Source organism: Plecotus auritus (assembly GCF_963455305.1).
Source record: "Plecotus auritus genome assembly, chromosome: 3".
In the NCBI taxonomy this organism is placed as follows: domain Eukaryota; kingdom Metazoa; phylum Chordata; class Mammalia; order Chiroptera; family Vespertilionidae; genus Plecotus; species Plecotus auritus.
In genome coordinates, this window is record NC_137772.1 from 100,072,764 (window position 1) to 100,090,596 (window position 17,833).

Sequence of the window (17,833 nt, forward strand, 5' to 3'; positions counted from 1 at the left end):
ATGTATTAGGTAGGTCCTCTACACCTCTCAATCTCTAGTGCAGGAGAGTGTTAAATGCTGTTTCTGACTAATTAAATCATGCTTAGACTCAAAGCCCCCAGAGACCACCTCTGCCTACATACTGATAGGATTCCAAGTTGAATTGTCCCCCAGGCAATTGTCCTCAGGTGTGGCGGGAGTTTTTTTCAACAGGGTGGGGCAGTTCCTAGAGGCTAATTGTTATTTTTAATCTCTTAAGTGGCCTCAGGGCAAGGTGTTTTCCAATAGGGTGTGTTGACTGTCTTCCCCCCAGGCAAGGCAAATGTCTATGTGGGAAAGATGTCCTCTGCTGCATGAGGGAATGACCTAGCCCAGGAAACTTGGGGTGTCTGTCTTCTGAGCTCTATCCCTCAAGTCCCCAGTCCTTCTTTCACAGCTCTCACAGCTCCAGTCCACTTCACCCTCCCTCTGCTAGAGCACAAGGTAGGTGGCTCCACAGGGAATTTTGTGCATTGGCCCTTTAAGAAGGTGCCTGAATTTTCAGTTGTTACTCCCTGGCAGACAGCCCTATGCTGCTTTTTATATCCAGATGTCATGTGGGTACCCTTCTCTGTTTGGTGCTCTCTGCTGGGGGGCCCAGCTTGGGGATTAGATCCCGGAGTTCTCAGTGGCAACCCCCACCCCCACAGCTGATATCTCTCTCTGGGACTTCAGTTGCTGTCTGTGGGTGCCTGGCCATCCCTTTCCAGCCTCTGCCCCTCCTACCGGTCTCTATGTGGTCTCCACTTTCAGAACTCAGGTATCAGGATTCTCTCTTGCAAGTTTTCCATTGATTATTCAGGAAGTTTTCCTGTATTTTAGTTGTAATACCAGTTTGTTCCTGGGAGCATGTGCGTGTAAGCATCCACTTACTCTGCCACCACTTTTAATCCCTGGGCCATCTCTTTGAAAGTAATGTCTTGCCATTATGGATAATAGTATGGAGTTTCCTCAAAAATTAAAAATGGAACTTCCATTTGACCCAGTGATCCCACTTCTAAGAATATATCCTAAGAAACCTGAAACAGCAATCAGAAAGAATGTATGCACCCCTATGTTCATAGCAGCGCAATTTATAATAGCTAAGATTTGGAAACAGCCTAAGTGCCCATCAGCAGATGAGTGGATAAAAAACTGTGGTACATTTCCACAATGGAATACTACATAGCAATAAAAAAGAGAACTCTTACCATTTGCAACAGCATGAATTGACATGGAGAACATTATGCTAGAGTCTATGCAGTGGTTGGCAAACTCATTAGTCAACAGAGCCAAATATCAACAGCACAACGATTGAAATTTCTTTTCAGAGCCAAATTTTTTAAACTTAAACTTCTTCTAACACCACTTCTTCAAAATAGACTTGTCCAGGCCATGGTATTTTGTGGAAGAGCCACACTCAAGGGGCCAAAGAGCCGCAGTTTGCCAACCACGGTGCTAGACAAAAGAAGCCAGTCAGGGAAAGACAAGTATCACATGATTTCACTCATATGAGGAGTCTAATGAACTAAATAAACTATGAGCAAAAATAGACCCAGAGACATAGAAGCATGAACAGACTGTTGAACCTCAGAGGGAAGGCAGGAGAGGGTGGGTGAGAAGAGATCAATTAGGTAGGCATAACCATGGGGTGGTAAGGGCCTGGGGGTGCGGATGGGAGTGGGCTGGAAGAGGTTAATGGGGGGAAAAAGGGACCTATGTAATACTTTCAACAATAAAGATTAAAATATGAAAAAAATTAATGTTGAGTTTACACACAGTTGGTCCCAACTAAAAACCTCTGGTCTAGAATTGGCAACTACTGTAACTATCATCATGCAATAAATATGTGGGAGTTTTATTAAAAAATTTAAAAGTCTTTCCCTCTGGGGAGCTGGAAATAGAATAGGCGAGATTTGAGGAGCACTGTTTTTCATAACAAGCCATAGAGTGCTATTTGACCCTTAAACTATGTGTATGTATAACTTTGATGAAATGCATATTACATTAAAAAATAAGAAAGTAATGCCTTAATGAATCTATTATCTCCTCATTGGAATTTAGAGGCCCTCATCATTTATTGTACTCAACTGAAAAAATAGAAAATAAATGTCATTTAACATTCTGTCACATAGGAAAGAGAAAATGTATTTGATGTAGGGAAATACCTAAAAATGTAGACACAGTACATTTTCTGGACCTAAGAGAGAAAAGAATACTTACTGTTATAACCCAAATGAACTCGTGGTACCTTGTAGCCAGTATCATAATGTTACCATGTTTAGAGGACACATTGGTCTGACACCTGGCATTGAAAAGAAGTGTAATCTTTGCTCAAAGTGTTTCAAATAAGGAAGAGATGATGATAAATAGTAAACATTCATCAGAATTATTTTTACTTGTCCATATTGCCAGAGTTTTAGTGGTAACTGTCCAAAAATATCTTTTATACTCTATTCTTTTCTCCATCAATTCTGTATTTTTTTTCAAGAATAAGCTCCCTACCCTACCCTTCATAAATTTAATACAATTTAGCCTCTTCACTTCTCCAATTATTCATTCAAACTTTATCTCCGTCAGCTAAACAAAATTCCCAATAGCTGAATATATACAGAAATATTTTAGAAAGTGAGAGAGGGGTGAGTAAATAAAACAAAGTTATGAATTCCAAGACATTACAGTTTTGTCCCTGACACCTTGATGAATATAATCTAATTGTGCTTTTTTTCTCTTTTTCTGGTTTAGCCAAGACTGATAAAATTGAGCCATCACATGAAAAGTTTGCTCAAGATGAAACCACTTTAATTGAAGTAGATAAAACTAGTTTTCCTGATGTTGTTTCAAGAGAGCAATCACAAAGCTTTGTCAATATCCAAAATCTCTCTCTTAATCACCATGTACAAAGAAGAGTGGCTAGTATTTCCACACCTCGAAAATCTTCTAAAGATGTTTATTGGAGCATTCCAGAGACGGCTACTGGTTCCATATTTCTTCCAAGTTTTCATCCAGCTTCCAGGCGAGTGTTTGGGAAAGAAACAAGCCAAATGGAAAAATCAAGAAAACCAAAGGAAGAGCCACCTAAAATAAAAACAATTTCTAATGATCACATACTGAAAGATATTCTGATTCTCTCCTCAGAGTTCTCCAAACCTTTAAATGCCCCTTCCTCAGTTACCAGTCCAAAACTCAAGGAAGTTCACCCTGAGTATTGTAGGACCTATACTTTTAAGCACCCTCTAATAGATTTAAGTGCAACAATGCCACGCCCTCTCCCAAGAACGATGCCTGTTCAAGCACAAAAACATTTACAACCATCTGACCATTTACAACAAAGTACGGCAGTGATAAATATTAATCCTTTTCTTGATACTGTTCTCCTACCAGCACCAGTTTTACCAAGAAAACCTCACAGACAGTCTGAAATAGGTATGTCTATTCTGAACCTGGTCTGTAAAAATGGGGTCAGAGAAAAGGGAAGAGAAAGGCATACAAACAAATGGTGTCCCCCACTTGAGTTTGCAGAGTGGAATGGTTGGATTGCTCTTTGCCTATACATTTAATGTATGGGCCAGAATGCAGTAACAGAAGTTTTGATCTTGCAGGTCTAATTAGACCAAATTGGGTATTCCACCCAAATGGTGGTGGTGGGAAACAGAGAAGGAAGTTCAAAAGATCAAAGAATATAATATAAAGGAACAGTGAGAATGAACAATCATTCAGAAGGTAATCTAGATGAACTCTAGAAGCAGAATGTTAATGCTAATGGACGCCTTTATGGGCAGATTACCATAGATAATTCCAATTCATTAAAAGATTAACAATTATAATGAAATCATAACAACATCAACATGAATTTTCACAAGTATTCAAAGTTGTTTTGTTTTTTTATTTTTTCTAGAAACTCAGGTAATAGAAAATGAAAATCTGGAAAATGTTCCAAAGCAAAGCATGCCAACCCCACCTGAAGGTAAATGCTAGGTTTATGTTATTCTTTTAAAATTATATGTAATATTATCTCTCTGTAAAAGTATTCAATATGGACGAGTAAAAATAATTCTGATGAATGTTTACTATTTATCATCATCTCTTCCTTATTTGAAACACTTTGAGCAAAGATTACACTTCTTTTCAATGCCAGGTGTCAGACCAATGTGTCCTCTAAACATGGTAACATTATGATACTGGCTACAAGGTACCATGAGTTCATTTGGGTTATAACAGTAAGTATTCTTTTCTCTCTTAGGTCCAGAAAATGTACTGTGTCTACATTTTTAGGTATTTCCCTACATCAAATACATTTTCTCTTTCCTATGTGACAGAATGTTAAATGACATTTATTTTCTATTTTTTCAGTTGAGTACAATAAATGATGAGGGCCTCTAAATTCCAATGAGGAGATAATAGATTCATTAAGGCATTACTTTCTTATTTTTTAATGTAATATGCATTTCATCAAAGTTATACATACACATAGTTTAAGGGTCAAAAAACTTGTGTGTTTGAGTATGTCTGTGTGATTCACACATATGTCTCACTTCATTTTCAGTTCCTTAAGTTGTTTACTCAGCAACTATTTTTTAAATATTGACTATAAACCAAACTTTGTACTGATGTTGGGAACATAAAACCTGCAGTATTCTTAATCTGGCTGGGGCAGATAGACATGCAATAATGAGAGTTAGCTACTTGACATGTGCCAGTTACTGTTTTAACATCATTACAGACCTATAAAAATTTTTACAAATACAGTGTTTGGTAAGCAACAATTACCAGGCACATAAAGAGAAAGACAAAATAAGTGAAAACTAGCAGAAACAGTAAGCAGTAGAAACATACCCACAGGAGTTCTAGGTGTTAGAATGAACAGATACATATTTCAAAATAACCCAGTGACTTCTGGTTCTGTCTAAGATTGAGTAGCTTGTATTGGACAAGTCCTTTCACTAAAATCACATACGAAAACTGTCCAAAATATAGAACCCATCTTTTTAAGGTATTGGAGATTATCCGTTACAGAGAAGACTGGAGTGGCTATGATCCTTGAAATAAGGGAAGCCTATGAGTTAGTTCTACATTTACCTTGTCTTTTTGCCAGTTTGGAGACTAGAGCACAAGTAGATATTGGTAGTATTTCTGGGTTAAGGAGATAGCAGTCAGACAGTGGGACTGCCAATATAGCTGGGACTTGAGGGGCAAAATATCATAGAGGAGACAACTGAATCTAAATATCTGCATACAAATTCCTTTAAGGGTGTTGGCTGATTTCTAAGCTGTGCATGTGCAGGGCAATACTCTAAGAAACACAGCTGAAAACATCAGCTGAAGTGCTAAAAAACTGAAATAGATTTTCACAGTTGCACAGGAGACAATTCTTGAAGTTTAAGCTCTGCCAAAATGAAGGGACTTTTGTAAATACCCAGGGTTTTGTGTACTCACAACTGTAAATCGACTTTTGCCCTACCTTGTATGATTACCACAATCAATTTAGTTAATATCCATCACTTCACATAGTTATAATTTTTTTCTTGTGATGAGAACTTTTAAGATTTACTCTGTTAGCACATTTCAAATATAGCAATAATATAAATTTCTGAGCTCACTATTTCTTCTGTTATCACCATCTGTGACATAAATTAACTGCTGGATCTCTTCCATGTCAAAAATCTAAATAAGTCATGCTGCCATCTCTGATTTATTAAGTTTATTCCGCTCTGGTGGTCCCCTCTTTGGAAAGTTTTAGGTGAGTTTAAGGGCCCTCAGATTATTCAGAGATCTATCAGGGAATTCCTAACCACATCTTCACCTAATCTCCCTCCTTTCCACTCAAAACCAAATGCTTTGGCTTAGAACGTATGGGTGAATGATCTGGAACCACAGCACAGAATTATGTCTTAGCTCAATCATCTTTACTTCTTAATCAATTTCCTTTACTAGGACAAGGAATCTATGTCATGCCATACATCATCCTTCTTTATTCTGTGGTTAGATTTCACACCTATTGATCTGAAGTAGGCAAACAAGGCCTATTTTAGAAATTAAAAATTGAACATTGTTTTCTTTATTCTAGGATGCATTATTACCTCTCATTGAAGCAATAGCATAAAAATTACTGAGATTGTAAAATATGTTGCTGCAAGTAATTTAGCAAGAATGTCTGGAAAAGTAAAAAGTATTTAATAAAATTTCAAAATAGTTTCTTGCCACACTTGGGTGTATACTTGGACAGGCCATTTTTTTTCTGTGTTAGATGTCTTTTATTTATGTTTTGACTATTAAATTTATTGGAGTGACATTGATTAATAAGATTATACAAGTTTCAAGTGTATAATACTGTAATACATTATCTGTATATTGCAGGGGTGGGCAAACTTTTTGACTCGAGGGCCACAATGGGTTCTTAAACTGGACCGGAGGGCCGGAACAAAAGCATGGATGGAGTGTTTGTGTGAACTAATATAAATTCAAAGTAAAGGAGCAGAGGGGAGAGCAAGAGAACCCTCCGCTTTTTCGGCTCCACGGGCTGGATAGAACAGCTGAATGGTCCGGATCCGGCCCGAGGGCCGTAGTTTGCCCATGGCTGGTATATGGCATTGTGTTCACATCATCCAAAATTTAATTTCCTCCCATCATCATATATGTATTTGTCCTCCTTTACCCTCTTCAACCTCCCTCTACCCTCTTCCCCTCTAGTAACCACCATACTGTTATCTGTATCAGTGAGTTTTTATTTGTTTACTAGAGGCCTGGTGCACGAAATTCATGCAGGAAGAGGATCCCCTCAGCCTGGCCTGCACCCTCTTGCAATCTGGGACCGCTGGCTCCTAACCACTTGCCTGCCTGCCTTATCGCCCCTAACCACTCTGCCTGCCTCATTGCCCCTAACCCCTCTGCCTGCCTGCCTGATTGCCTCTAACTGCCTCTGCCTGCCTGCCTGATTGCCCCTAATAACTCTGCCTGTCTGCCTGATCATCCCTAACTGCTCGCCTTCCTGCCTGATCACCCCTAACCACCTCTGCTTGCCTGCCTGATCTCCCCTAACTGCCTCATTGCCTCTAACCACTCTTCCTGCTTGCTGATGACCCCTAACTGCTTGCCTACCTGCCTGATCACCCCTAACTGCTCGCCTGCCTGCCTGATCACCCCTAACCACCTCTGCTTGCCTGCCCAATCACCCCTAACTGCCTTATTGTCCCTAACCACTCTGCTTGCCTGCTGATCACTCCTACCTGCTCGCCTACCTGCCTGATCACCCCTAACTGCTCACCTGCCTGCCTGATCGCCCCTAACTGCTTCTACCTCAGCTCCCGTTGCCCCACTTCATCCAGAAGGTCATCCAGAAGGACGTCCAGAATGAAGTCCGGAAGGTTGTTTGGCTGTTTGGTCTAATTAGCATATTATGCTTTTATTATTATAGATTTGTTTTATTTGTTACTTTATGGTTTATATTCCATATATGAGTAAAATCATATGGTTCTTGTCCTTTTCTATCTGATTTATTTTGCTTAGCATGATAGTCTCAGTTCCATCCATGTTGTCTCAAATGGCAGTATTTCATTTTAATGGCTGAGTAGTATTTCAATGTACCACATCTTCTTTAATAATCCATCTAAGCACATTAAGGTTGTTCCATTGTCTTGGCTACCATGAATAATGCTGCAATGAACATTGGGGTACATGTATCTTCACAAAATGCTTTCAATTTGAGAGGGGATAAATATTCAAAAGGGGGGTTGTTGGGTCATGTGGTACCTCTATTTTTAATTTTTTTTAAGAACCTCTATGCTGTTTTCCATAGTGGCTCTACCAAGTTACATTCTTACCAGCAGTGTATGAGGGTTCCTTCTTCTACACATCCTCTCCAACACTTGTTATTTCTAATCTTGTTGATAATATACACTAATAAAAGAGAAATATGCAAATTGCCCATACCTCCACGATGCCCACCAGCCAATCAAAAGTGAGTATGCAAATTAACCCAATAAAGATGGCGGGTTAATTTGCATATGCAGGCATGAAGTGGCTGGGGGCAGGGCCGCCCCCAGCCACTTCATGCCTTCATGCAGCGGTACCAAGCGCTGCATCCCAGGGACAGGCATCCTCGGGACCCAGGCTCTCTAAGCCTATAGGCCTGCATGTAGGCCTGGAGCAGCCAGGTTCCCGGAATGACCCCTGGTCACTCTGGGCCTATGCGCGCAGGTGCGGAGCAGCCGGGGGTAGGACGGAAACATCCCCCGAATCACCATGGCAATGCGGCGGATGTTCCTGCCCCGTGGCTGCTTATGCTTGCGCTGGCACCAAGCAGCCTGAGTCCTGAGGTCAGGTGTCCTCGGGAGCCAGGCTGCTCTGTGCCTGTAGGCCTGAGTGTAGGCCTGGAGCAGCTGGGGTCTGGGAATGACCCCCTAGCTACTCCGGGCCTATGCGCACAGGCATGGAGCAGCTGGGGGTGGGGCAGGAACATCCCTGGGACCCAGGCGCTCAGAGCTGGTGCACACATGCAAGTGGCTGGGGGCAGGGCGGGAATGTCCCCCACTGCGAGCAAGCAGACACCAGGGCCCTGCTTGCCCCTGTGGTGATGAGCCAGAGAGCAGACCACAGGGCTTTGCTTGCCCCTGGCCCCGGTGGCTAAGGGCAAGCAGGCCCCCACAGAGAGCAGACACCAGAGCCTGCAGTGACATCAAGCAGGCAGGTCTGCAGAGAGCAGAGAACCACAGGGAGCAGGCCTAAGCCGTCAGTAGGACATCCCTTGAGGGCTCCCAGATTGGAGACGGTGCAGGTTGGGCTTAGAAACCTCCCCACCCCTGTGCACAAATTTTGTGCACTGGACCCCTAGTAACTATTATAACAGGTGTGAAGTGGTATCTCATTGTGGTTTTGAATTTCCCTTACAGCTAGTAAGTTAAGCATCTTTTCATATATCTGTTGGCCATTTGTCTGTTCAGTTCCTCTGCCCATTTTCAAAATTGAATTGTTTTTGCTGCTGAGTTGAATAAGTTCTTTATATAATATATTTAAATATATTTTTATTGATCTCAGAGAGGAAGGGAAGGGGAGAGAGAGACAGAAATATCAATGATGAGAGAGAATTATTGATTGGCTGCCTCCTGCAAGTCCCACACTGGGGATTGAACTGGCAACACGGTCATGTGCCCTGAGCCATGCCAGCGGGGCTATATATTTTTTATATTAGACCCTTATAGGAGATAATGTTGCAAGTATTCTTTCACATTCCATTGGTTGCCTTTTTGTTTTGTTGATCATGTTGTTTTCTGTTGTTGTCTATGGGCTGCTTTTTTTTTTTTTTCTATGCAGAAGCCTTTTCATTTGATACAGTCCCATTCATTTATTTTTGCTTTTACTTCCCTTGCGTTTGGGGTCAAATTTATAAAATACTCTCTGAGATCAAGGTCCATAAGTTTAGTACCTGTGTTTTCTATGTATATAATTGTTTCAGATCAGACTTTAATTTAGGTCTTTGATCCATTTTGAGTTAATTTTTGTGTATGGGGTCAAATAGCAGTCTAGTTTCATTCTTTTGCATGTGACTTTCTAATTTTCTTAGCACCATTTATTGAATAAACTTGTTTCTCCATGGTATGTTTTTTGCTTTTTTGTCAAAAATTAGTAGTCCAACTCTAGCTGGTTTGGTTCAGTGAATAGAGTGTTGGTCTGCAGACTGAAGGGTCCCTGATTCAAAACTGGTGAAGGGCATATGCCTGTGTTGTGGGCTCAGTCCCCAGTAGGGGGTATGCAGGAAGCAGCCAATCAATGATTCCCTGTCATCATTGATGTTTCTATCTCTCTGTTCCTCTCCCTTCCTCTCTAAAATCAATTAAAAAATATATATTTTTAAAAATTAGTAGTCCATATACATGTGGGTTTATTTCTGGGCTCTCAATTCTGTTCAATTGGTTCTGCCAATAATATAAAGTTTTGATTACTGTAAATTTGCAGTATAATTTGAAGTTAGGGATTTTGATAATTCCAGCTTTCTTCTTTTTTCTCAAGATTGCTTTGGCTATTACGGGCCTTTTGTGGTTCCATTGAAATATGATGATTTTTTAATTCTCTTTCTTTGAGAAATGTCCATGGGATTTTGATGGGGATTGCATTAAATCTGTATATTGCTTTGGGTAATATGGCCATTATAATTCTGTTGATTCTTCCAATCCATGCACTCAAAAATATCTTTCTATTTCTTTTCATCTTCTTCCTTTCAGCAATGGCTTATAATTTTCAGTGTATAGGTCCTTCACATCCTTTGTTAAGTTTATTGCTAAGTATTTTAATATGTTTGTTGCAATCGCAAAAGAAATTGTGTTTTGTTTTGTTTAGTTTTCATTTCTTTTTTGGAAATTTTATTGTTACTACATGGGAACACAATGGATTTTTTTAAAAAGTATATTTTACTGAGTTTTTACAGAGAGGAAGGGAGAGGGATAGAGCGTCAGAAACATTGATGAGAGAGAAACATCGATAAGCTACCTCCTGCACACCCCCTACTGGGGATGTTCCTGCAACCAAGGTACATGCCCTTGACTGGAATCGAACCTGGGACCCTTGAGTCTGCAGGCCAACGCTCTATCCACTGTGCCAAACTGGTCAGGGCCACAATGAATTTTTATACATTGATTTTGTATCCTGCAACTTTAAAGTATTTGTTTATTGTTTCTAATAGCTTTTGGTTGAGTCTTTAGGGTTTTTTTTTTTATATAAAGAATCATGTCATCTGCAAAAATTGACACTTTTACTTCTTCCTTACCAATTTGGATGCCTTTTATTTCTTTTTCTTGCCTGATTGCTCTGGCTAGGATTTCTATGTTGAAAAACAGTGATGAGAGTGGGTTCTTTAACTTAGAGGAAAAGCTTTCAGTTTTTCACCACTGAATATGATATTAGTTAAAGGTTTATCAAATACTATAGGCCTGGTGCACAAAATCCAAGCACTTAGTGTGTGTGTGTGTGGGGGGGGGGTCCCTCAGCCCAGCCTGCACCTTCTCACAGTCCAGGAGTCCTCAGGGATCCTGCATTGAGTGTCTGCCCCCTGATGGTCAGTGCGTGTCATAGCGACTGGTCATCCCACCATTTAGTCAATTTGTGTATTAGCCTTTTATTATATAGGATGGCTTATATTATGTTGAGGTACATTCCTTCTATGCCCACTCTATTGAGTATTTTAATCATAAATGGATATTGTATCTTGTCAAATGCTTTTTTTTTTTACATCTACTGATGTGATCATATTATTTTTACTCTTTATTTTGGTAATGTGGTGTATTACATTGATTGATTTGCATATGATGAACCATCCTTCTGTCTCTGGAATGAATTCCTCCCCCCCATCCCTTGACCATGATATATTATCGTTTTAATGTATTGTTGTATTTGATTTTCTAGTATTTTGCTTAGGATTATGGTATCTATATTTATTAAAGATATTGGTCTGTAATTGTCTTTTTTGTGTGTTGTTCTTGACAGGTTTTGGTATCAGGATGTTAGCCTCATAAAATAAGTTGGAAAGAATTGGTTCTTTTCAATTTTCTGGGCGAGTTTGAGAAGAATAGGTATCAAATCTTCTTTGAATGTTTGGTAGAATCTACTAGTGAAGCCATCTGGTCCTGGGCTTTTACTTGTTGGGAGGTGTTTTTGGTTTTTTTGTTTGTTTGTTTTTTGTTTTTGTTTTTTTACTGTTTCAGTTTTCTTACTATTGATTGGTCTATTTTGTCTTTCCAGTTCTTCATGATTTAGTCTAGGAAGGTTATATATTTCAAAGAACTTGTCCATTTCTTTAAGGTTATTGAATTTGTTGGCATATAGACTTTCATAGTATTCTTGTATAGTTCTTTTTATTTCTGTAGGGTCCATTTTAACTTTTTCTCTTTCATTTATGATTTTGTTTGAGTATTTTCTCTTTTGTCCTTAGTGAGTCTAGCCAGAGGTTTGTCATTTTATTAATCTGTTCAAAGAATGAACTATGTGTTCCATTAATTTTTCTGTTGTCTTTTTGTTCTCTATTGAATTCTTTTCTAATTTTTATTATTTCCTTTATTCTACTAACTTTGAAATTTGGGTGATCTTCTTTTTTCTAGTTCTTTAAGGTAAAATGTTAGGTTATTTATTTAAGATTATTTTATTTTATTTTATTTTATTTTATTTTTAAATCACTGTTTATCCCCCTATACCCTCTTCTACCTTCCCCCCACAATCACCACACTGTTGTCCATGTCTATGAGTTCTTTCTCTCTTTTTTCTTCTTTTTGCTCCATCTGACCGTCACCCCCATCAATCTTCCCCATACCAGAACTGTGTTCCTGTCTCTATCTAGGAGTCTATTTCTTGTTAGTCCAGTTTGTTCATTAAATTCCACATATGAGTACTTGTCTTTCTCTGATTGGCTTATTTCACTTAGCATACTGTTCAAATCCATCCATGCTGTTGTAAATGGTAAAATTTTCTTCCTTTTCATGGCCAAGTATTATTCAATTGTGTAAATGTACCATAGCTGTTTTATCCACTCATCTACTGATGCACACTTGGACTGCTTCCAAATCTTGGCTAAATAATGCTTCAATGAACATCAGGGTACATATATTCACTCAATTAGTGTTTTGGGTTTCTTTGGATAAATTCCCAGAAGTAGAATCACTGGATCATAAGGCAGTTCCATTTTTAACTTTTTTGAGGTAATTCTATACTGCTTTCCACAGGTTATTTATTTAATATTTGTCTTGTTTTTTTGAGGTAGGTCTATAATGATATAAATGTCCCTCTTATAACCACCTTTGCTGTATCCCCAGAATTTTGATATGTCATATTATCATTCTCATTCGGCTTTATATATATTTTATCTCTTCTTTTATTTCTTCTTTGACCAAGTCATTATTTAATAACATGTTGCTTAATCTCCACATATTTCTGTATTTTCTTTTTGCAGTTGATTTCCAATTTCAAAGCATTGCGGTCAAAGTATATGCTTGGTATGATTTTAATCTTCTTGTATTTGTTGAGGCTGGCTTTGTGTTCCAAGATATCATCTATTCTTGAGACTGTTCCATGTACTAGGGCACACTAGAAAAGAATGTATTTTTTGGTGTCCTGGGAGGAAGAGCTCTGTAATATTGTTTATGTCCATTAGGTCTAATGTGTTATTTAAGACTGATATTTCCTTATTGATTTTCTGTTTGGATGGTCTATGTATAGCTGTAAATGAGGTACTTTAGGTCCCCTACAATAATTATATTTTTGTTAGCTTCTCCTTTTAGTTCTGTTACTAGTTGCTTTATATATTTCAGTGCTCCTAGGTTGGTTGCATATATATTGAAAAGTGTTATTTCTTCTTTTTTATTTTTTATTTAAATTCTTTATTGTTTAAAGTATTACATAAGTCTCCTTTTTCTCCCATTGACCTCTCCCCAGCTGCTTCCACCCCCTAGCACATGCCCTCATCCCTCCCCCTCACTGTCTGTGTCCATTGGTTATGCTCATATGCATGCATACAAGTCCTTTGGTTGATCTCTTATCACATCATCTCCCTCCCCGCCTTCCCTTCTGTGTTGGACAGTCTGTTTGATGCTTCTATGACTCTGGTTCTATTTTTGTTCATCAGTTTATGTTGTTCATTATATTCCACAAATGAGCGAGATCATGTGATATTTATCTTTCTGTGACTGGCTTATTTCGCTTAGCATAATGCTCTCCCGTTCCATCCATACTGTTGCAAATGGTAAGAATTCCTTCTTTTTTATAGCAGCATAGTATTCCATTGTGTAGATGCACCACAGTTTTCTAATCCACTCATTTGCTGATGGGCACTTAGGCTGTTCCCAAATCTTAGCTATTGTAAATTGTTCTGTTATGAACATAGGGGTGTATATATCCTTTCTGATTGGTGTTTCTGTTTTCTTGGGATATATTCCTAGAAGTGGGATGACTGGGTCAAATAGAAGTTCCATTTTTAATTTTTTGAGAAAACGCCATACTGTTTTCTACAATGGCTGCACCAGTCTGCATTCCCACCAGCAGTGCACAAGGGTTCCTTTTTCTCCACATCCTTGCCAGCACTTGTCCTTTGTTCATTTGCTGATAGTCATTCTGACAGGTGTGAGATGGTACCTTACTGTCGTTTTGATTTGCATCTCTCAGATGCTTAGTGACTTTGAGCATGTTTTCATATGTCTCTTGGAATTCTATATGTCCTCTTTCAAAAATATGGACACTTTCAAAAAGTGTCCATTTAGATCCTTTTGCCCATTTTTTGATTGGATTGTTTATCTTCCTTTTGTTAAGTTGTATGAGTTCCCTGCACATTTTGGAGATTAAACCCTTATCGGAGATAACATTGTTTGGCAAATATGTTCTCCCATGCAAGTGGGCTCTCTTGTTGTTTTGTAATGGGTTCTTTTGCTGTGCAGAAGCTTTTTATTTTGATGTACTCACATTTGTTTATTTTCTTCATTTCAATTGCCCCAGGAGCTGTATCAGTAAATATATCGCTATGACATATGTTTGAAATTTTGCTGCCTATGGAGCCTTCTAAGGTTTTTATGGTTTCCCATCTTACTTTTAAGTCCTTTATCCATTTTGAGTTTATTTTTGTGTTTGGTGTAAGTTTGTGGTCTAGTTTCATTTTTTGCATGTATCTGTACAACTTTCCCAACACCATTTATTGAAGAGACTGTCTTGGTTCCATTGTATGCTCTTTGTCAAATATTAATTGAGCATAATGGCTTGGGTCAATTTCTGGTTTCTTTGTTCTGTTACATTGGTCTATATGTCTGTTCTTATGCCAGTACCAGGAAGGTTTGAGAACAGTGGCTTTGTAGTATAGCTTGATATCTGGTATTGTGATCCCTCCAGCTTTGTTCTTCTTTCTCAAGATTGCTGCAGCTATTCAGGGTCTTTTTTTATTCCAGATGAATTTTTGGAGAGTTTGTTCTAGGTCTTTGAAGTATGCCATTGGTATTTTAATGGGGATTGCATTGAATCTATAGATTGCTTTGGATAGTATGGACATTTTAATGATGTTGATGCTATCAATCCATGAACATGGTATATTCTTCCATTTGTTTATGTCTTCCGCTATCTTTTCAGTGTCCTGTAATTTTCTGAGTATAGGTCCTTTACCTCCTTGGTTAAATTTATTCCTAGGTATCTTTATTTTTTTGTTGCAATGGTAAATGGGATTTTTTTTAAATTTTCTCTTTCTGTGAGTTAATTATCCTCCTATATAATAAAGAGGTGATATGCAAATTGACCGTCACACCCTCACACAAGATGGCTGCCACCATGTGGTCACAAGATGGCCACCCCCATGTGGTAATCAGATGGCCGACACAAGATGGCTGGCAGGGGAGGGCAGTTGTGCATGATCAGGCTGGCAGGGGAGGGCAGTTAGGGGCAACCAGACGAGTAGGAAAGGGCAGTTGGGGGCAACCAGGCCAGCGGGGGAGGGCAGTTGGGGACGACCAGACTGGCAGGGGGGGGAAGTTGGGGGCAATCCAGCTGGCAGGGGAGCAGTTAGGCATCGATCAGGCTGGCAGGGGGGTGGTTAGGGGTTATCAGGCTGGCAGGCAGAAACAATTAGGGGCAATCAGGCAGGCAAGCAGGCAAGTGGTTGAGAGCCAGCAGTCCTGGAATGTGAGAGGGATGTCTGACTGCCAGTTTAGGCCTGATCCCCCGAGGGGTCCCAGATTGGAGAGGGTGCAGGCTGGGCTGAGGGATCCCCCCCCTCAGTGCACAAATTTCATGCACCAGGCCTCTAGTTGGTGTATAAAAAAGCCATAGATTTCTGGGTGTTAATTTTGTAACCTGCTATGTTGCCAATTTCATTTATTAATTCTAGTAGTTTTTTGATGGAGGCTTTAGGGTTTTCTATGTACAACATCATGTCATTTGTGAATAATGACAATTTTATTTCTTCTTTTCCAATTTAGATGCCTTTTATTTCTTTTTCTTATCTGATTGCTATGGCTAACACTTGCAGTACTATGTCGAACAGGAGTGGTGAAAATGGGCATCCCTGCCTTGTTCCTGTTCTTAGGGGAAATGGTTTTAGTTTTTGCCCATTGATTATAATGTTAGCTGTAGGTTTGTCATATAAGGCTTTTATTATGTTGAGGCATGATCCCGCTATTCCCACTTTGCTGAGAGTTTTTTCAGCAAAAGGTGTTGAATTTTGTTAAATGCTTGTTCTACATCAATTGATATGATTATGTGATTTTTGTGTCTCAATTTGTTTATGTGATGTATAACGTTTATTGATTTGTGGATTTTGTACCAGCCTTGCATCCGTGAAAGAAATCCCAATTGGTCATGGTGTATGATCTTTCTAATGCAATGCTGAATCCGATTTGCTAGAATTTTGGTGAGGATTTTGGCATCTATGTTCATGGGGGATATTGCCCTGTAATTCTTTTTTTTTGTAGTGCATTTATCTGGTTTTATGATTAGGGTAATGCTGGCTTCATAGAAAGAGCTTGGAAGTGAGCCTTCCTCTTGAATTTTTTGGAATAGTCTGAGGACAGGTTTTAGTTCTTCTTTTAATGTTTGGTAAAACTCCCCTGAAGCCATCTGGCCTGGGCTTTTGTTTGCTGGAAGCTTTTTGATGACTGCTTCAATTTCCTCCTTAGTTATTGGCCTGTTGAGATTTTTAGATTCTTCTTAATTGAGTTTTGGAAGGTTGTATTTTTCTAGGAATATGTCCATTTCCTCTAGGTTGTTTAGTTTGTTGAACTAGAGATGTTTATAGTATTTTTTTATTTTTACAATCCTTTGTATTTCTGTGGGGTCTTTTGTTATTTTGCCTCTTTCATTTCTGATTTTGTTTATTTGGGTTCTCTCTCTTTGCTTCTTTGTGAGCCTGGCTAGAGGTTCATCAATCTTGTTTATCCTTTCAAAAAACCAGGTCTTGGTTTCATTGATCTTTTTGTATTGTTGTTGTGTTTTTGGTCTCTATTTCATTTATTTATGCTCTGATCTTTATCATCTCATTCCTTTTGCTCACTCTGGGTTTTTCTTGTTGCTGTCTCTCTAATTATTTAAGTTGTAGAGTTAGATAATTTATTACCAGTTTTTCTTTCCTTTTCTTTCTTTCTTTTTCTTTCTTTCTTTTTTTTTTTTTTGAGGTAGGCCTGTAATGCTATGAACTTCCCTTTCAGGATTGCTTTCACTGTGTCCCAATGGTTTTGGATTATTGTGTTTTCATTGTCATTCATTTCCAGGATGTTTTTAATTCCTTCTTTGACCTTTTTGGTAACCCAATCTTTATTTAATATCATGCTATTCAGCCTCCAAGTGTTTGAATTTTTTATTGTTTTTATTATAGTTGATTTTTAATATTATGCCATTGTGATCTGAGAAGATGCTTGATATAATTTCAATCTTCTTGAATTTGGGGAGACTTTGCCTGTGACCCAATATGTGGTCTATCTTTGAAAATGTTCCATGTTCACTTGAGAAGAATGTACATTCTGTAGATTTGGGGTGAAATGTTCTGAAGATTTCATTAAGTCCATCTGATCTAATGAGTAATTTAAGATTGCTTTCTTTGCTGATTTTTTGTCTAGAGGATTTATCCAGTGATGTCAGTGGTGTATTAAAGGCCCCTTCTATGATTGTATTGCTGTAAATCTCTCCCTTGATATCTTCCAGGAGGTTTTTTTTTTTTAATGTATTTGGGTGCTCCTGCATTGGGTGCATATATGTTTACCAGGATTATATCCTCCTGATGTATCAATCCGTTTAGTATTATGAAGTGGCCTTCCTTATCTCTTGTCATGGCCTTCACTTTGAGGTCTGTTTTGCCAGATATAAGTATTGCTACCCAGCTTTTTTTTTTTTT

At 38.7% G+C, this 17,833-nt stretch overlaps 1 protein-coding gene across 1 annotated transcript in view; it reads left to right on the forward strand.

The window, feature by feature from the left end:
* Nucleotides 1-17,833, forward strand: part of LRRC63 (leucine rich repeat containing 63) — a gene marked incomplete at both ends in the record, with an annotated part of 136,886 nt that overhangs the window by 35,423 nt on the left and 83,630 nt on the right. Inside the window, one exon of the mRNA XM_080660134.1 lies at nt 2,743-3,423. Within this exon, the coding sequence (XP_080516260.1) occupies nt 2,743-3,423 (681 nt within the window). The remainder of the gene's footprint in view (nt 1-2,742; nt 3,424-17,833) is intronic.